Source organism: Clarias gariepinus, unplaced genomic scaffold (assembly GCF_024256425.1).
Source record: "Clarias gariepinus isolate MV-2021 ecotype Netherlands unplaced genomic scaffold, CGAR_prim_01v2 scaffold_31, whole genome shotgun sequence".
NCBI classification, from domain to species: domain Eukaryota; kingdom Metazoa; phylum Chordata; class Actinopteri; order Siluriformes; family Clariidae; genus Clarias; species Clarias gariepinus.
In genome coordinates, this window is record NW_026520998.1 from 1,298,925 (window position 1) to 1,320,202 (window position 21,278).

The 21,278-nt window shown below is 42.3% G+C and overlaps 1 protein-coding gene across 3 annotated transcripts in view; it reads left to right on the forward strand.

Moving 5' to 3' along the window:
- lef1 (lymphoid enhancer-binding factor 1) overlaps positions 1 to 21,278 on the forward strand; it is a 42,180-nt gene that overhangs the window by 5,481 nt on the left and 15,421 nt on the right. For all 3 annotated transcript variants that reach the window (XM_053490730.1, XM_053490729.1, XM_053490731.1), the window contains exon 4: positions 19,047 to 19,170. In XM_053490730.1, coding sequence (XP_053346705.1) covers positions 19,047 to 19,170 — 124 coding nt within the window. The remainder of the gene's footprint in view (positions 1 to 19,046; positions 19,171 to 21,278) is intronic.

Sequence of the window (21,278 nt, forward strand, 5' to 3'; positions counted from 1 at the left end):
CTCACAAAGTTATCTGAGATCTACCCACGGGTCGTTAGTGAATTTTTCCATCGCTGTGTTTATTTAAGAATTCACGCTGTAATTTTGAGCATTTCCTTAATTACTATTTTTGGATTGGGAAAAGTTTATTAGGTAAGGGCTCCAGAAAGGAAAGGATGGGGGGGGGGGGGGGATCAGGATGGTGTGAGGTCGGGTTTTGTTTGGCAGCATGCTGAGTTCCTGTTCCTTTTGCGGCGTGTTGGGGAGCGGACGGCGGGCGGGAGGTTTTACTGTTCCGTTTTGGGTTATTTAAAGTGACTGCATGTGCGACGGTTCATGTTTCTTCATAAGCCAAAAGGCGGTGAGGGGAAGAATACGCAGGCGGAGGGGAAGCAACCCGGTGCTACATTTCATCATTTTCATGCCTTGGAGGGCCTGTGCAGAGACGAACTTACAAGACCGGTCTGTAATCCATCAATTAGTGAACACCTTACTGCTGGAACGCTGCCAGAAAATTGCGTCTCGGCTTCAGTGGTGGCAGGTTTGTGTTAAGACTTGCTATCGGTTTGGAAGGGGATGTCTTTTTAAAACCTGTGGCTGTTCACAGGAGCTGAAGGAAATCAGGAATCTGAGGAGGAAATGTGGGTGAAGAAGAAGAAAAAAATCCCAAGAGTGTGTGACTGATGGCACTTAGTTCATAACCCAGTGTAAGGATCTATCCCATGATGGAAACTACAAAGCACTTTTGGAAGATAAGAGAGTCTGTCAGATGCCTAAATGTAAATGAAACCAGGTTTCCACCATGAGAGACTCTAGTAGTGAGGATGTGGATACGCGTGTTTGTATACAATACAGAAAACTGCTTGGGGGCCGCAGAAAAGTTTGGGAGGGTCTACAATGGGAGATGTGAAAGTCGAGGGGCGTGTTTTCTCGTACCTGTTCCCCAACGACAAATTCTTTAAGCTTTCCTGTAATTGTTAAATCGCTGTTTGAGTACAAGATGGCGTAGGACGCTTACAGTAGTTCAGAGGTCGAGCTCGTCCCTCCCACTACCCCCCATCAAGACTGGGAGCTGGCGATAGATCACACACACGCTCTCACACACTCTCTCCTTTGATGTGGTGGGACATGACGGATTTCTTCCTCGGGGTGGACATGCCGCGGGAACGACGGCCTCCCCAAACCCACCCTGGCTTACCTAACGAGATTTAATACCGGTGTTACCCGCGCTTCCTTTCTTCACAGGAGCTGCGGCATCAATGTCAGCAAACCACATTTCCCAGCAAGCCGTGCTTCCTGTGTGTGGGTTGGTCTCGCTAATGCTTTTTCTTTAGGGTTGCCAACCCTCAAGGACTGGCCTTGAGACTCGAGGAGTTGGCTGTGGCCTCGTGGAATTATTTAAGGAATATCAATCATTTAGAGTTGGTGGGAATAAAATGCATGAATGACCAAGTTTAGTACCGTAAATAGAAAAAAAAAAAAAACAAGCCTTACACCCTTACTGGAGCACCGGGTTCATATCTGTGTATGGAATATATTAAGGTGGACTTGGCAACCCTGTTTATCACAGCTTCATTTTTGTAGTTTGTGCATATTGCTACTCAAACTGCTGATTTGTTTTGATGCTTCAGCAGATGGCACAGTTTCCTAACTGATCTAATTCTCATTAACATCAACCACTTGGTATTAAATGAAGAGATTATATAAATAGTACAATCACTTTACCGGCGTGACCTTACCCTCCCGTACCCTGCCAGATGAAAACAGCATGTCTTAACAAGACAAGAACAAGCGTGTCATCTTAGAAAGTATCTGGAAAACTCAGAGTTTTGTCTTGAAGACTTTCTCGAAGAGGAACCTTGGGTGGCGACGTCATCCATGAATGTTACATGAATAATATATGAACAAAGGTTTATCAAAAGTTAGATGGTACGGCATTGCCCACTGTACCACAAGTCCCTGTGATTGAGTCTCAGTAGAAATGATGATGATGTATAATAATAAACTTGCGATGTAAGGTAGTTCCTCTTTAGACGGCAGCGGTGTAGTGAAGGCATCATATCTCCACAGGCCGCGCACGTAGACCGCAAACATACCGGAGCGTTTAATGGCACTAAGGTGCTCATTTGAAATCGGTCTTACTTTACAGTAGCATTAAAAAGCCTCCACACATGCAGTGAGTCAGTGAGGAGGGTCACAGAGACGGCCATGTCATCTGCAGAGCAGGTCTGAACACACAGACCTCACAGTGTGTGTGTGTGTGGCAGCCCGCAGGCCTTTGAAGTGCTGATGCACATTCAGGCTTTCTAAACAAAGCCATCGATACTCCGTCTCCATCCAGCACTAAACACTGCTCTATTGAATCCATGTGGCTGAGGGCTTTTTTATTTCGGAGAAAGAGGGAGAGAATGAGGGTGAGAAAATGAAGTATGTTTCCCTCTCTCTCTCTCTCTCTCTCTCTCTCTCTCTCTCTCTGTTTTAATAAACTCGAGCAGTTTGAAATGCTTCTGTTACAGCCGTTCACCTGAGCGTCGGAGGTGTTGTTGGTATGTGGTTTGTCTGAAGGTGTTAACAGGAAAACATTCGAGCGTAGCAGCGAAGCTTAAAGACGTAGTGCAATGCTGGACTGGTCTCGGGTTCACGCCTACGTCTGTTGTTGTTATTGTTGTTCTGTTGGTTTTAACAGTAGTGTGACACAGATTTGAGAAACGTGCACTTGGAGGATCCCTGATCTTAGCACATCACACTGCATTTATTTCACACGGTTTCCATCCTGCATTAATGTCTCCTGTTTATCACAATATAACAGATCTAATATCATCATGATAAATCAGACACTTTTCTGGCGTATCATAACTAAGCCGTCTGACCTTTTAATCCGCAGTAACTGGATCCCTTTAGTGATGGTTGTTATAACGAGTATAGGAATAATTCATTATTTTAGGAATATATTAATTCCTCTTAAACACTTTGTTAGCAAGATTAATATTATGATGCACGTCGTGTATTGTTTATTGTCGAAGTCGGGTTCAGATTCAGTCTAGTTCAGACGTACTAGCAGGAGCTAGCGCACGAGCAGACGACTGTGTACCGTGTCCTCTCTCTCTCTCTTTCTCTCTCTCTCTGATGAGGTTTTTCACTCATTCGAGTCTGAAAGTCATAAAGTTGCTCTGCGTTTTGTTCCTCACGCTGCTTGCGTCCTCACGACTTCTTGTTGCGACTTGGCGTCCATACGTGACCTCGGGTAAACGGCTGGCACGGCGTCTGGTCACCCCCGCGCTGTTTCCACTTGTTGTCAGGCAGACTCCAGTGTTTGTTCTGCGTGTTTTCTTTTTGACTGTTTTGTTCTGATTGCTGTTTCCTCAGATGAATGAAAGATTCTGTCCTGTTCATGTTGAACATCTCGTCTCGTGCTAAGCAACATGGTATTTGATGCGGCTCCCGCGTTCTGGGCCGGTGATCTGCAAATTGGGACAGATTCGGCATGTTTTTGGTGGTTTTGTAAACCGTAGAGCGACAGTAACGAGAGTGCTCGACAAGCGTGATGTCGCGCAGCAAGTGATAAAGGAGACGCATGAGCTGCGGACTTGTACTCTGACAGAAATAGGACTCGGTGTGTGTGTGTGTGTGTGTGTGTCTTAAATCTCAATTCTTCTCTGAACTTCAGTCGCTGGAATGAGCGTCCCCACATCCCCTCAGTGCCACAGATGATCAATAGTGACTGCGGTGAAAAAGTTGCAGTTATTTCTTCCTTAACTTTGTCTTTTTTTTTCAGCAGCTCATTATTTCTCCGCCCGTCTCTGTGGGTGTAGGAGAGTTAAAGATGCTCGCGTGAAGTATTCATGCTCTGTGCTGTGGACCACTTCGGTTCTGGTCTCAGCTGAGTTGTAGTACAAAGGTGCGGCCGCCACCGGGCTTTATTAGCGTTATTAGCGTTATTAGCCTGCCGCTGTAATGGATGTATGGATACAACTGTTTTTTTTTTTTCTTTCTTTCTCTACCAGCAGTCAAGTCTATTTTTTCCCTACTTCTTTTCTCTCCCTTTTTTTCTCCTTCTTGCGGTTTGCTATCAGTTCATTTTTGTGTGGTCTCCATCATAAGGGGGAAAAAAGAGAGTAGAGGAAAAAAAAAAAACAGCCTGTTCTTTGAATGTGAAAAGAGCATGTTTTTAATTTTTGGGAAACTCATAAAAGTTTGTCGCTCCTTTCATATTGGCCACAGAATTGAAAACAAATGCTCCCCCCCCCCCTTGTTCCCTTTGAACTGCCCAATTATGGAGTTGTGAAAATAAAAATCACTCTGTCGATCTCCCTCCCTCCCTCTCCCACACCAGCGCATGCTTCTCGCATTCTCTTTATTCCACACGGGTTTTCTTTTTTTGCTTTAAAAAAAAAAAAAAAAAAAAAATGCTTTTTTTTTTTTTTTTGTCTTTTATACCCAACACCCCCCACACAAACGCCCCACTCCTTACTGTCTCAGTCTTGTTTTGAAGAAGTAGGGGGGGGGTCACTGATGTCAAAGTCAAAACCAAGAGCATTAAGAAAACCGGCGGAATGCAATCCAGCTGCAATCCGACATGACTCTGGAAAATGGGGCTGAGGAGCAGAGAGGCTCACTGTATTCCCAGAGTGCCGCACTGCTCGCGGCCTTGCCTTTGATCTCTTCAAAGCCTCCTGCCTCCGACTAGATGGAGAGTCTTGGCTGCTGTTCGTGAGCGAAAGAGAGAGAAGGGGGGGAATTAGAAAAAGAGGAGGGGAAGGAGAGTTGTATGTATGTGTGTGTGTGTGTGTGTATGTGTGTGTGTTGGAAGATGAGGGGAAAAGAAAGAGAGAGCTAGTGTCTTTTTCTTTTTTTTCTTTTTTTTTAAGGATGAAATCCATCATAGCAATTACTCCTGGCTTTTGATTAGAGTCTTGGTTACCTGCGCGCTCGTGTCTCTCGCCTGACCCGGGTCGACGCTCGCTAATGCGGTGAGAGGTTGTGCACAGAGCCAGTGTGTCCTGCAGTTGTCCAGCGGAGCAGAAAATGGGGACACGATGGTCCGATTACACATGCAGATGTCCCCCTACTTATCTCCTCAGATGCTTTGAAGGTGCAAGAGCTCCTGATCCTCATCCAAGCCCTCATTTTCCACATATTGCCCCCGCACCCCACTCCACTGACCCCTAACTGACCCCAGAGCGCAAATCCTAAACATGTCTGAGGTTTCGGTGACGACACGTGAATGAAACACGCTTTTCACACACCTGATTAAGGAGGAAACAGGAGCAAAAGTGAAAATCCTGTTGGGTTTACTGCAGCATTCGGCCAGTGTACGGTTCGAATCATCTGGAGGGTGAAGCCAGAAGAAGACGGGGAAAGGGCTCTTGATGATTTTATTTGTTTCCTTTAAGATAGAGAAACATTTCCAGCATGTGGTTTTAAATATGGGAACACACACTCTGTGGAAGCGGCGTTTTTGTACATAACGTGGGAGATTTCAGGAATTCAGCATAATTATTGAAGATTCAGGTGATTAGATAAACTCTGGTGTTTAGCAGGACGCATGCGTCAACGTTATTTATCAAGAATAATTTTATAGTCATTCAGGATGAGGCACAGGATGGAGCAAACACATCAAGATTCATACATTTATTTCCCTGATACATGATGTGTATCAGGATGTATAGCTGTGTGTACACAGAGCTGCACGATTTAATAAAAAAAATTGTATTACAATTATTTTAAAACATTTTGCTATTTGAACTATAACTATCAAATGTAACGTTTTCTATACGGGCGTATTTATCTAGGTGTAAATGATCAAATTTTTTAAAATAAATAATATATATATTTTTATAAATAATAAATTGTGCTCATCAACTGTTAGTTGAGTTGATATAAAAAAGCTTGATTTTTATGTCTAGGTATAAAAATTTATTTAGAATTTTCAATACAAATTTTTTTAATGCTAAGGAAAAAGAAAAATACAAATCTTTAAAAAAGATTATGTTTTACTGTTTTAAAGATTAAGTACTGAAGTTTCAATCAGGTGCTCTGACAATATTATGTTGAAGCAGAACAGAAAAATTCTAATTTACTTATATATAATATATTTGAAAACAATATTATTATTATATTATATATAACTAAGACAACAACTATTATTATGATGATGATGAAGGTTAAAAAATGTCCTATAATGAACCGTCAGTCTCGCACCCAGACACCCCCCCCCCTCGCCCCCGCCCCTCGCCCCTCAGTGTGTTCCTGTGTACACTTTGGATATCAGCCGGTCAGTGCCTCTTCACGTAGGTGAATTATTGTTACGGTTCATCAAGCAAATAGACATGGACGCCTTCTGATGTTAACTTTCCTCTCCGGATGCGTGTGCTAGCTTTATTCACTAATTGATTTGGACTTGGATACGTCGTGTCTGGCCGATAAGCTCTCGAGTGTTTGGTCACAGGATCACTGAGCGCTCGAGTGCCCTTCTGAGGTGCTTAGTGCTTTGGCTGTACGAGACCAATGAGCTTCAGATACGGGCTCCGTATCACTGCATGAGGAAATGATACAAATGTCCATCTTTTAAATTGTAGGATATTTGTAAATAAGGTTATAGCACTGTTGTGGTGGGTTTTCCTTTGGGTTCTTCGGTTTCCTCCCACAGTCTAAAGACGTGCAGAGTTTCCCAGTAATTGCCCATAGTGTGAGTGTGTGTGTGTGTGACTTGCCATGGATTGGCAGCCTGTGTATACACCGGGTGTACCCCGCTTTGTGCCCTACATCCCCTGGAATAGGCTCCGCCCCCATGTGACCCTAAATAGAAAATGTAGAAGGTGAATTAATGAATTTGGAAATAAGTTGATGGTTTTTATCTTTGTTATAAAGTTAAAACTTTATATTGTGCACGACAGGACCGTTATTCAGGTGTCATGATATAAAATTTCACGTGGTGCCGCCCAAAGCTCTGCTCTGTATGGTCCTGGCTGGGTAAAGGACGAACATTTCAAAGACACAGGATTTCTCCCTCATGCACTTCGACTCTCTCTCTCTCTCTCTCTCTCGTACTGTCTCTGCCATTCACTATTAGTTTTCTTATTCACTTTGTACTTTTCTCCTGTCTGTTGTCTCACTTTGTCTCCTGCTGTATGGTGGTTTCGCATCTCCCCTCTCTCTCTCTCTCCCTCTCTCTCTCTCTCTCTCTCTCTCTCTTTCTCTCTCTGCTCATGTTAAAGGCTGGGAGTTTGTGCTGCTTTGTTTATCTTCGTCTGTCAGGATGATGAAACGTTTAAAAGTTTTCAGCAAGAGTGAAGGCATGAATATATATATATATATATATATATATATATATATATATATATATATATATATATATAATGTGTGTGTGTATGTATATATGCTCAGCTCTTTATATTGGTATTTCAGCTTGTCAGTCAGACTGCAGTTGCAGTGAAGGAATGATGTGTTGATGTTATTAGAGGCAGTGAGGAGGACGACGGTGAAATCAGTAGTCGAGATCAGTCTATAATTAGGAAGGTAGGTGTCAGATATTTGTGGTTTGTAATTGTTATCCGTGTAATGTTTTAAATTTTATTGAGGCTGATACACACACACACACACACACACACACTGTCGTTCTGTGTTGGACTGGAAAATTGAGGTTAAAAAAAAAGCATGGCATGAGGTTGTAGTGTTGCATATTTTATTTTAATTCTGTACACTCGCTTCTTATTTCTATTGACATCATTGCATTAAAGGGGACGTGCCATGAGACTAGAAGTGCTTTAATGCAAAAAAACAATGTTACTGGAAGGTTTAAATGATGCAGAAAAACCCTAAAAAGGTGTGTAACATTTGAAAACATGGAAAAATTAAAAGGTTAGTGAAACTTTTCTGGTCAAGTCTTAATGTGTAATCAGTTACGTCCCTGTTGTCTTACCTATTATTATTATTATTATTATTATTATTATTATTGTTATTGTTATTATTATTATTATTATTGTTATTATTATTATTATTATTATTATTATTATTAATACCCATTCCTTATTTGGTTAACTGATGGACATTAGGACATTTTCCCACCTGTTTTCTCCACAGTGTGTATAAACATAATGTTTTTGTTTGTTCTCAGTGAGAACTTCTCCGACTCTTTAACGCTTTTCCTACATGTTTTTTTTTTCCATATCACCAGCTGGTCCTCTGTCTTTATCTCCTTTTAAAATCGCATATCGGCAAATAAAAGCAAAGCCCTCGCGCACATCCTTCAGTCGTTGTACTTGGCCGTGTTCCACGCGGGGCCATGTTTCATTTGTTTTGGCCCCCGTCAGGTCGTTGAGACGCTTCTTCTTTAAAAGTATCGACTGTGGGAGGAGCCGTTGGACTCTCAAGAGCTTGTTGAAGTGCTCGGTTGTCATACAAGGGTGGGGAAAAGACATTTGTTTAGTGTGTGTGTGTGTGTGTGTGTGTCTTTTACTGGATAATCCCAGTCTGAAAAGCAGTTGTGCTGGGGCTAACTAGCTAATCCTCCTCAATGCAGCCTGTTAGTAGTGCAACATTGTCCCACCTCCTAAAGCTGACCCAAACCCCCTCCCGCAAGGGAGAGAGCGCAGGGGGAGGGAGGGATTTTAGGACAATGTCCTTTTTGCTTTTTTGTCCTTGTTGTTCACGACAATGATAGAATAGACATTTGATGACGAATGCGTCGTCACTAAGCAAGTCAGATATAAATATATATATTTTTTGTATTAGTCCACATGACACACCTGGACACAAAGGCTTTGTGGCTGCAAGTCCGCGCCGGGACGGATCGTGGGTGGAGAATGAAAGAGGGAGGTCTTTACTCAGGTGGCTCTGGGACATGAGTTCAAATGGACGGTGCTTTTCAATGCCTTTCTTTTTCTTTCTTTCTTTTCTTTTTTTTTTAAATAAACAAGAAGCCTTGTTGTGAAGCTTTATAATGTCTTTTGATGAACTAAGTAGCACCGCAGGCACGTGAATGCAGGACTATTTTATTAATTTTTTCCACTTTTGATGCTTTACTTGAGTAATTAATTATCCTGTCTCACGCGGACCCCTTTCACACGTGCACTTTTCATGCCGTGAGTTAATCGTGAAGGGGTTAAGTGTGAAGACGAGCCCTGAACCCTGACCAGATGGACTTTGGGAACGGTCAGGATACGAGTGTGTGAGCAGCAGCACGGTACTGGAGAGGATGACGTGGTGATGACTTTATCCTGTGACACATTGACGCCTTTTTTTCCAGGCCTCTGGTTTAGACCTGCAGGATGAAACGCATGACGAAGAATAATAAAAACATCTGGATGATTGTAGCAATTTTGATACGAAGGAGCTTTTAAGTGAATCTAATGTTTACAGGATGCGTGATGAATCAGCCAATCACCAGCTGACTCTGAGAACGTGACGCAGGTGTTTCAACAGGCTGGAATGGTTTAAACGCTTTGTCACATCCTGTCTAATAGGGCTGTAATGATATTTTTTGTAAAGATACAAACCTGTTGAGATGACCTTGTAGTTATGTTTTTTATTATTTTATTAATAAGCTGTATCAGGACAGGAAGTACTCTCGTTTAGTGAAAACTGCTGTGTTTGTTAAATGAGTGAGACCAAGAAATCAATTAATTGGACCATTGTAGAAATTGGATTAATGAAGATTAATCAACTGTTATGCTGCATAAGACTTACTGGTGTCACTGGTGTGGTGATATAGACACATAGGTATACCTTTACACCATAAACAAAATTTGTTGAAGTAATTAGTCTCTCACTCCAGCTTCAGGTGATGTTCTTATCAGCTACTCTTGATTTGTACATAAACGCTGCTTCTATAAACATAAAGATGTTCGACTCGGGAGTGATTGATTTTATAATATTGTATACAGTTAGAGAAGACTAATGATCTATAATCTCACCATCCAGTTCGAGGAACATGGTTTTATTATGAGTGTGGTTCCTCTCAAGGTTGCGTGTATTGTAATAGTTTTCCATTTTTATCCCTGGTTTGGATCATCGATTCATCAGTACCCCGGCATGCGAATTTGATCCGTTCTTAAGGTGTGATTTTGTATTATGAAACGCATTGTTCCATCGGAAATAAGGTAAATGCAGATGATCCGTTTCAGCCACCCCAAAATATTACCAATATGACTTTGAATTTCCAACACTATAATCATATTTTGGCATATCATAATGTTTAGAAAAGACGTGTAAATGAAGTAAAATATGAAATAAACAGACATTAAACCTCACTTAACCTTAATTTATGATTCCTCTTGGCACCGGCTGCTTTAAAGACCAAACAGAAAGTGACTCACTTTTTTTTTCTTCTTGTTACCGTCCTGGTGAGATTCCTGGGACTCATGGTGCTACGTCTTTACTATATAAAATGTATAAAAGATGCCTTTCTTTGGCTTTCCACTGAATCTAAGCAGTTTTGAACGGCTCCTGGACGTACGCGCAACTTAGCTGCCGCATGGTTCGGCCCGGTTCAGCCACTCGTATGCTGAAAATACATCGTATGCCGAGGCAAATTTCTTGCAAAATTTCAATTCTTAAGATGAAGATTTTAAGGTGGAGTGTTTGTATGCCGAGTTAACGCTGTATACCTTGTATTTCTAAAGCTGCTCTCGGACTATTTTAATTGTTACACGTTCTACAATATAAATTGGGCATTATATATATATATATATATATATATATATATATATATATATATATATATATATATATATATGGGTGACACGTATATACATATCACAGTATGTTATTTAACATACTAAATAAACATATTAAATCTTGGTATTTATATCATTTATTAAAACATCACCTCGGCACATCCGTATAAAACACTGGTTGTATGGTGCAGGTATGAATCACACGGAGGTGGAATGTTACAGGTTCAGTATAACAGTAATGTCCCAGGATTTGAGACTGAACGCGTGATCACTAAGCCCGTGGTGCCATGGTTCGTAAAAACTAGGTCACTATCCTGAAACAGACATGTTTGCATCTCTCGTTGTCTTAAATGTGCACATAGGTGCACATACCTCAGTGTCGCCATCACACGTCAAACATTAACCTGACGCCAGCCCTGCTGCTGAGAGAGAGAGAGAGAAAGAGAGAGAGAGTCCGCCATGCTGGTTTGGGGTATAAAGCCGTCTGCAGGCTCAGTTCTTTCCTCACTGCTGGTTTCATCAAATCCAGACTGACAGGCATTCACATGCAGACTTCTGAGTACCTGTGTGAACGAAAGTGCAGCACTATCAACACACAGCAGGCACATCCCTCCTCCTCCTCTTCCTCTTCCTCCTCAGCACCATCCCCACTGTATCTGCCAAAAGTTTTCTCTTTCTCTCTCTCTCTCTCTCTTCCCTTTTATCATTCTCTTATTCATTATTCCAAAAATTCTTATTATAATTGGTTGGAAGCTGCTGCTAACTAGAAACACACATCTTCTTCTCTTGCCCCAGATTTATCTTTAATTTATAAACACACACACACACACGTATAGTTCATTTGATGGCATGTTTAGCACTAAACCCCAGCTAAATGGATAAAAACATTTTTTTTTTTACAGCTGCAGAGAACGATGGCTATAAATAGCTCGGATAGAAAGCTGGCAGCAGCTGAGAAGAGGGAGTAACCACTCATTCATTCGCTCGTGCGTCGTCGAGGTCACGGAGGCAGTAGAGATCAGTAAAGACCATCCCTCTTGTTTCTCAGATCTGCTTGTGTGGCTCTTTGCAAGGGGTTGGTTTTAGCATGCTGAGTTTTTATTAATTAATTGAATGTGTATGTGTGTGTTTGTGTGAGAGTGTGTGTTTGGTCGGCAGGAACAGCAGGGCCTGCTGACTGGGTTGCTCCAGTGGAATGTTTGACCTTTCGGCAGTGCTTTGATGTGACCAGGCCCTGCTGTGCTAATGAGCCTCAGGTTGCAGGGGGGCCAAGAACTCAGCCAAACCCGACACAACCAATCAGACGCTCGGCCCAGCCTTCATACACCAATAAACATCCACACAAGATGCCACAAGGCCTCTATTCAGCCACTGGAAAACCACAACAACCAAAGAGCCCCACGTGATGCGAATGACTAAGAAGAGTTTTAAATAGATTAAAAACCAGCATCACTTTGCAATTCAGAATAATTAGCTTTAAAGAGCACCGTGTCGCAAACCAGTCACACAAAAACATGTCGAACCCATGTCTATGGTCAGGTATCGAGCTCTCTGTACAATATGGGTGTTAGTCATTGTCAAAGCATTGGCTTTTCAATACTGACATCTAAGAGGCCTCCAAGATACAGAGCGTCCTGACCAATCGCAGATGTTCCTCATGAGCCTTCAGTGGATGGCTGCTATAAAGCGTTGTTGCAATTGTATTTATTTGGTTCCCAAGTGAAACATGACTTGGTATTTGGTGGAGAAACCTTTGTTGGCAAGCACAGAGGTAAGATGTTTCTTGTAGTAGGGTACCAGGTTTGTGCACCTCTCAGGAGGGATTTCAGTCCACTCGTCTTTACAGATCTTCTTTAAATTCTTAAGGTTTCTTGCCTATCACTTGGCAACTTGAAGTTTTAGCTCCCTCCATGAATTATTCTATAGGATTAAGATTTGCAGACTGGCTCGGCCACTCCATGACCTTAATGCACTTTTTCTTGAGCCACTCCTTTGTTGTCATTGTCGTGCTGGAAGACCCATCCACGGATTCATCTTCAGGAGGTTCTCCTCCAAAATTTTACGATACACAGCCCCATCCACTGGCCCCCTCAATGTGGCAAAATCGAAGAAAAATCTTAACGCACATTAGAACATTTTTAATCTCGAAGGCTCACTGTTTGTCCCTGCGAAATATTTTGGTTCACACTGAACCAGGCATAATTGTACGATCTGATAATATCAAAGTAATTTCAGTTCATTTAGCAGTAACTTTTTGGCAAGAAGAGAAACAGGAGCTGTGTTTTTGCTTTGATTCTGGCGGCGGGCCAGGAAAACATGTACGAGTGCGTTTCTGATTTATTGTTAGCGTCTGTCAGGGCAGTTGTGCGTGTGCCGGTCACGTGACCCGCTCCTGTGTCGGGGTGATGACGGAGCACAGATGGGCTTGTTTTGAAATGATATATTAACTAAATTCCTGCAAAGCTGTACTTATTATCCAGTATGTAAACATACTTCCAGTTTGCTAAAGATTCCTGGATTGCGTAATACTCAAAGTGAATTTCTTTATAAGCAGCCGGTGTTGTTCTACACGACAGTGAGGATGAGCGCAGCCACATGTAGGGAACAATAGTACATACAGTAGAGGTAATGTTTTATTTCTGTTCATTCATTTATTTCTTTTTGTTTATCCTGGTGTCAGATTTTCCTGCGTTTTATTGGATTCCCAAAACAACATTAGTTGGCAAATTATTTCATATGGTTTAATATTTTCCTCAACAGCTCTTTGATCCGTAGCTGTCTCCAACTTTATACGTAAAATGCATTAATCTCTCTATGCTAGTGCGACCTGTACTCACGGTACGAGGCGTACACTTCTCTGTCGTCTTTCTTGGACAAGGTTTAAAACTTATGGTAGCAAATCTGATTTCTATCCACTTCTACAGAAAGTTCACCCTGACCATCTAATTCACTCTGTTCATATTTTGTTTGTATCTGCGATGTTTTCTGACCTCAAGATAAATCGAAACTAACGTTAATAGCCACACCCAGATAAAGCATTTCCCAAGCATGAATGAATCAAAGCGCGACACCACAAGAGCACCCTGTATCCTGTGATGTTCATGAATGATTCTTTGTCTGTGGAGCTTCATATCTGAGCATGAAAGTAAAACCACCCACTCCTGCGACTCCTTTGTTAGTTCCTCGTGCACACCTACACTAAAAACCCTCAATTATCCAATCTGTACCTCCAAAGAGCCCCTGTTCTGAGTGTCTATGCACCAACTTGCCAATTAATTAGCAAATATTATTGACTTCTTACCCAGAACTTGTCAGGACATCTTAATAAAAATGGCTGACTTGATACTTTGTACAAGACAAGTTCTTAAAGTGTGTCTTTAGAAGGAGTTTAATGGAAAATAAAGGGAACCGTGTCAGATACCGGCCACCACCACCACCCCCCAAAATAAACCCAATCTAAAGGCTTACGAGTGACGCTTGGCTTCCCAATCTCGTCAGCCTCGTAACACTGAGGGAGAGAAAACAAGTCCAGTAAGATGCTGTAATCACTACACGAAGCTTTAACGCTTAACACGTGTCGGATTTCTGACAATATACTGCTTTATTTATTTATTTTTTAAAGATTGTCTTCTGAGCAGCTTTCATCAGCAAAAACCATAATTGGGGGCTTTTTAAAGAGGCGTGTATGGACGGCACGCTGAGCGTTCTGGTCGTCTGAGGACGGTGTGTTTAACTTGTCTGCTGAGGAAAAGATGAACTGCTCGGAGCAACGAAAGACTGAGAAAGCCCTTCATTGATGTGAAATATTTTTTCACCCTCCAGGCCAGGCTTTCTAACGTTTATTTTTCCTTTTACTGTACCTCTTTTTCCCCCCTCCTCTCAGTCTTTCATACTCGCTCCGTCTGTCTATCTCTGACTTAACTCGCTCACTTTTCCCCGTCTCATTACCCAAGGCGGATGGCATGTGCCACAAGTCTTCCTTTCTTCTCCATTAATTGGGTTTGGTTACATTAAGGCCTTTGGCCGAAAGTCTGTCCTGCCAATAACGCATTCTGTTTTCAACACTCCAGTGAAGACCGTGGGCTTCACCCGTTTTCTCAAATGCTAATTGGTTATTTATTTAAGCATCTAATTTTGCGGTTATATCCCAAACAAGTGCATCGGTGCTCTGTGGTTTGTTGCGATGCTTTGAAGTTACCAGGGCAGTAGAATTGTGTGTGTGTGTGTGTGTGTGTGTGTGAGTGTGTGTGTTCACCTTTTGTTGTGTAAAGGTCATGCATTCCTGCTGATCCGAGTGGGAACACCTGGCTTGGCCCGCTGTGGAGGCAGTGCTGCTGGGTGTGTTCTGCCTTTGGCCTTTTAATGTCCTTTTGTTTAAGCAGCTAAATGGACTGAAATCTACAGCCTGATCATTAAATCATTCCAACATTCTATTATCCAGAAGGGAATCCGAACATAAAGTCCGCTTTAGACTTTAAACTAGAATTTAGTTGTTAGTTGTTTTTCAATGCTCTGTCTGTCTTTCTGTCTGAGGTACGGACCAGACAGAACTTAAATCCATCCGCAGAAGAGAGAGGGTGCAGGATGCAAATACAAATTTGCTTCAAACGACAGTTTTGCTTTTCAGAGCATTGATGGAGATGAACTTTGACCCAAAATTCAAGGCTGTGGGTTCTTCTGTGCACTGGATTGTAAAATTTTCAACTTTTGCATCTCGAGACATCTTAAATCCACAAATTGAATTATCTAGTGTTCTTTCACGTGTAATCACGTGAAGTCAGGACTGCTTATAGTCTCGATTTATTTATTTATTTATTTATTTATTTGTTTGTTTTTGGAGAGACCAGTGTTGTGCTAAGCTCCAGGTCTATGTCGGTGAAATTTGGTATGAAGTCCAGCTTTGCTGAGTTTCATGGAGACTTTTATTAGGCTGAGAATTCCATCTCCGACATTTCATTTCCCTGACTGAGTGAAGCGTTTCGCTCGTGCTCGGCTGTAGCCGTGAGCGTCACCAGTCCTCATTGCATATAAATTACAGAAGTGGGAAGCGATTATCATAAAAGTCCTGCTTCCTCTTTTTTTTTTTCCCCCTGCATGTCGCATTGACTCGGGTACAAAATGTGGGGTGTATGTTTTGGTTTGTGTGTGTGTGTGTGTGTGTATGTGGTTTGGAGAATGTTAACGAGTCCACACTAGCCCCCTACAGACACCTTTTGAGAGTGTAGCAGGACTTTTACTGCTTCCTCTTTCTCTGTTTTTCTCCGTCTCGTCTCGTCTCTTCTCGTCTTTTCTCTCCTTGTTTTTTCACCCCTGAGTTTCTGCAGGGCTTCGGCCAGCTCGAGTTCCACACAATGAAATTTCTCTTAAAACCACATCTAAGGTTCTTGTGAAGCCAAGCCTGGTTATAAAACTCCGAATGGAATTGCTTCTTTCCAGTCCACGCCGCCTCTCCTCAAATATGAATAGAACGGACTAAGCCTATTATTTTTCCCCCACAATGAAGAGTGAAATGGCGACGGGGACTCCCAGCATGGTCGCCCCGTCCCCGTACCTTCCTCCCGCGGTCCGTGTTAACGTAGCGTCCGCGGGATCTGCGGCCGAGTTGCCATGACATCGTGGTCTCGGGTTCCTGTGGTCACCACATCCTGGGTCGCACTAGTAAACGTGTTTACACACTCTGTCTTCTGTGAATGTGTTGGAGCTTTCGCTTCATTAAAGGCTGTGGCTTTGATTGGAAATTATCCCGTGTGCTACGGCTAGACGATTTAAGATGTGATTTAACCCACTGCTAAAGGGCTCGTGTTAGAAAATGTGTGTATTATGACTTTGTAGGTCGTCAGGTTGTGGGTGTGTCTGTGTGCGACATTAGCCTAGCAGCTGAAGTGATGCACCAGGAGCCAGGAGTTTATTAAGAAGTTGAGTGAAATGCACTTTGACAGCCGTGACTGGGCGATTACGGAGATCCAATACGCTGTCGAACGAAACGCAAGAGCACGCCACTCCTCTGATTCGCTGCAAGTCGACAGCCTTTTACTGGCTGGATAAGAAGCTGTGTGTGTGTGTGTGTGTGTGTGTGTGTGTGTGTGTGTGTGTCACTAAGAGAACAGCTCATTTTTATGAGCATTTTGATGACGGCCCCCTCTCCGCGCATCCCCTTTCTCTCCTCTGCTGCTCGTCTTTCTTTTCTCTTTCACCCCACTGTGAGACGGGGACGGGGGGCTTAACGGGAAAATCCGCCCGCTTCTTATCTCATTCTCACAGGAAAAGCCAACAGGAGCTGAAAGGCATAAAATAAAGGAAGAAGCATGCACGCTACCGTTTAGGCCTGGAGTTCTGACCTGCCTCAGATCGCAGGTCTCGGGTCGCGCGGTATTAGTAGAGGTCGGGTCGTGATTGTGCTTCCTGTACTGGGATCGGCCGGTTAAAGCTCCTCCCTGAGTTCACCTGGATTAGTCCTGACCTTTAACCTCAGTCATAAACCGGTTTACCGTGACCCATAGGGCCACAGACTCTGGTTCTTAGGACAAATCGTGTCTTATTAGGGAATTCTGATTAAAGGGAGCAGGAATGCGGCTAACAGCAACTAAACTAAACCTAGCGAGGTCCGATATTAAACTGTTCATTGGTGTCCTTTTAGCTTTGTTTCTTTATTTTGCCATTCTGGGACGAGAACATGCTGGTCCTTGGGGCAGTGTGGTGCCAGTCACGAGAGACTCCCACACACACACACACACACACACACACACTCCCACACCCTACAGCTTGAAACCAGACTGTTTTATGAAGCAATAATGGTACCTTCCACCGCCCCCTTGGCCGCTCCTGCCAATTAGCGGGTCGAGAATGTCAAGCTCTGCTCACAAATTAGAACAAACTACTCATTTGAACCCAGCCCTACCTCCAGGACCACATGCCCGGTTTGGACTCGCCTGTTGGATGGGAACATCAGGCTCAGGAGGTCTTGGAAAGAAAATAAAAAAGCCTCACCAACTGTGTAAATGCTGGGAACTTGTTTTTATTTTTTTGCGTGTCCTTCTTCCAAAGCTGACAATGATTTTTTATTATTATTATTTTTTTTAAATAAGTGGTTCATTTGGGTTTCATGAAACGGATAATCATTACGGTAACGTATACATCCTGATGATGTTGCGGCTGCTGTGTGTGTGGGTGTGTATGAAAGTGCGCTGTTTAGTGTCAAGACTTTGGCTTTGTGAGTCAGCCCACAATTGTGTGTGTGTGTGTGTGTGTGTGTGTGTGTGTTTTGTTGAGGCCGCTGCTGACGTGATTAACCCTGCTTAGTTCCACCGCAGACGGCCGGAGCTCTGTAATGAACTCCCTTATTCACCGGCTAATGATTCCCTTTGATCTCCAGCCCCGAGACCTCTGCCCTGCCTCCGCTCTGCCTCTGCCCTGCCTCTGCCTCTGCCCTGTGGCGCTTCCCTCCTCCCTCTCCTTCTCCTCCCTCTCCCGTGTATTTCAGTGGAATATTTGGTGCAATTTGAGAGAATGTTGGTGATAAAGTGTGGCGTGTGAGGTCATCAGTTTTAACCAGGGCGTGGTGCAGATGTGAGCTAAAGAATGAGGTCACAACAAACAGGAATGGAATTTCCTTTAAACTGGAAAAATGCACAAAAATAATTAATTTATTTTAATTATTGATTGAAGTAATGTAAAGTGGTTTCACCTTCTTAAATTAGCTTTTTTTTTTTTTACTAATGCTATGTTTGTTATAATATTGTGACATTTATTTCTTACAAAAGATATGAAGGAAATGGAAAAGCCACAAAATCATACTTGACCAGAACATAATTTTTTTATAATACTTAATACTTCTTATCTCCCTACGATGCTTTGTTTTTTTTTGTTAGGTTTTTTTTTTTTTAGTTTTTTTGTAAACATACATACACATTTCAGTTTTTTTTTTGCTCCTTTATGGTGTAGTGTCCGTAACTACTTTTTTTACTTTTCAGATGAAACTCGGCCGATTTAGATTTCACATGAAAAGACATAAACCTTAAAGTATTTTTAATAAGTAATTTTAAAATGCAAAATTGAGATATTGCAAAATGAAGTTAACATGGTTACGGACACTACATATTTTTCCCCCCCTTTTTTCAAGTTAGCAACTTGAAATTTTTAGGGAAGCGAGATACACTTCCATGATGTATAAACTTCAGAAGGAGCTTCTCTGGCTACACACATGTTCTGTATAATATATATAACATAAAAAAATAAATGAGCACCAATACTGTTGTTTAGTGAGAAAAAAGTAAGAAAAGAATGATTTTACTTTTGTGATGTTGTTTTGTAAAGTGTCGAATTCTAACCTCGCCCCTCCTTGTGTGTGTCTGTGTGTGTGTGTGTGTGTGTGTGTGTGTGTGTGTCCTGCAGTCGAATAAGGTTCCAGTGGTTCAGCCGTCCCACGCAGTTCACCCCCTCACACCTCTGATCACCTACAGCGATGAGCACTTTGCCCCCGGCCCTCACTCCGGTCACCACCCTCAGGACGCCAAAGGTACGCGCGCGCACACACACACACAAAAATAGCATGTTTGCTTAAGACATATCAACAGTTAGTACAGTTGCACCAGGTCCTCCTTGGGCTCAGCGGTTCAGAGCAGCTGGAGGAAGCGGGTCCGACGGGGTGGCAGGGGGTCTGGCAGACGACTGCACACGAGCTCAACTCCATATGTGCTCCTTCCGGCAGTCGTTTGTCTCTGCAGAAACTTAATACGAGGGAGGAAAAGATAGAAGGAAAGATGGAGAGGATGTGGTGATATCGTGGAAGTCGAGTAAGCTATAAATATCCTCCATGGAGTCCCACACCATATGAAAACACGACAACACACACACACACACACACACACACACACACACACACACGATTCTTGGGATCAGTGAGCCATTCATTGAGCTTCTCTAACGGAGACAAAAGAGACGCACAGTTATTACAGAGAAAAACGGAAATGTCCCTGCACTGGACACACATTACAGACGGTAGACGAGTTTACGTCACAATACTCAGGTGCGACTCTGTTAGTATCATGATTTAATATTACTTTTAATTTTTTTTTATTTTAGATTTTGTTACAGTCCTAAATAAATTTGGCACATAATTGGCGAGTAGTTTAGAGTGCCCCTGTAGGATGATGGAGGAACTGCAGCGTTTTCCCGCCTTAAATGCAAACATAATTTGGACCAAAAATTTACTTTAAAAGAAAAAAACATCACTAATTTATACGTTTAATATCACTTGGCGAATTCACTTATACTCTGTGGTACAGATCCATATAGTTTAATCGAGTCATTCATTCATCAATCTGAAACTTTCCTGTAAAGATCAGAAGGAACTTCAGCATGGATTCATAGTAACAGTGTGTCTGTGCAGCAGTGGGAACGATGACGATCAGGGTTTTGTTCCCGTAGTCCAACACACACTGGTGTAAAAGCTTTGTTGGTGCTTTAGCTCTGTTTCCTGGTGTTGGTTGAACCCAGAGCTGTTCACGGTTTGAGTTTGGTATCGATTTGAAGTCCTGTGTGTGTGTGTGTGTGTGTGTGTGTGTGTGTGTGTGTGTGTGTGTGTGTGTGGGAGTGGGCATGGTTGTGTGTGTGGGTATGTTTTGTGTTTTTGCTTGGACACTTAAAGTCAGATTCTTTCCTTCTGGGCTAAATGCACACTCTGTTTACCTGGGGGTTTTTGTGTTTGTGTGTGTGTGTGTGTGTGTGTGTGTAACATTTCTGTGTGTGTGTTGTGGATCAGATCCGGAAGAAGTATTGCATTTAATTTCACTTTACAACACTCTATCATTATTCCACTGAATGGACTTAAAAATTACACTATTTAATTAAGATTCTTTGTTTAATAACCTGCTTTATTATGCACCATTTAACATAAAGAAAGGGGCGTGTCTTGGGTGGCACACCTGCCTGTCTGCCAGTGTTTACTGTCCAGTGTTATCTCGACATACGTATTTAATTTAATCTGTTCTTAAGTTGAGATGTTGTATTGTGAAACACATGTTCCCATAGGAAATAATGTAAATACAGATAATCCGTTCCAGCCACCCGAAAATATGATCAATATGACCACATTTCTGCATATAAAAAAAAAAAATATTCAAAAAATACATGTAAATGAAGTAAACTATAATATAAATAGACATTAAACCTCACTTAAGCTTAATTTATGAATTCTTTCAGCACTGTCGGCTTCTTTTCCTTAATTACATTCTCTGGACCCGCGGTGATGCGTCTTCATTACATCTTACACGAAATGCAAAAATATGTAAACTCACTTCGCTTGGCTTTCCACTGACTCTTACAAGTTTCGAACATCTCCCGGACGTACACGTGACTTCCAGTTCGGTCGCTTGTATTTCTTAATTTCTTAACAGGTGAGTTAAGAGGTTATAAATGATGGTTTGCTTTTTCATATTGTCCATGATCAATTAGAGTGGGTTTGAGAGAAACCCAGCAGTCCTTGACCGTACGGGTGTCGTGGGTTCTGTGCATGTGAGTCAAGCAGCAAGAAACCAACAAGAATTTCAATTTGTTAGTAATTCGGGCCAAACGGTTCCCTGTGACTGTGTGGGACATGAGAGGAGAGACGATAGCGGCTAAAGT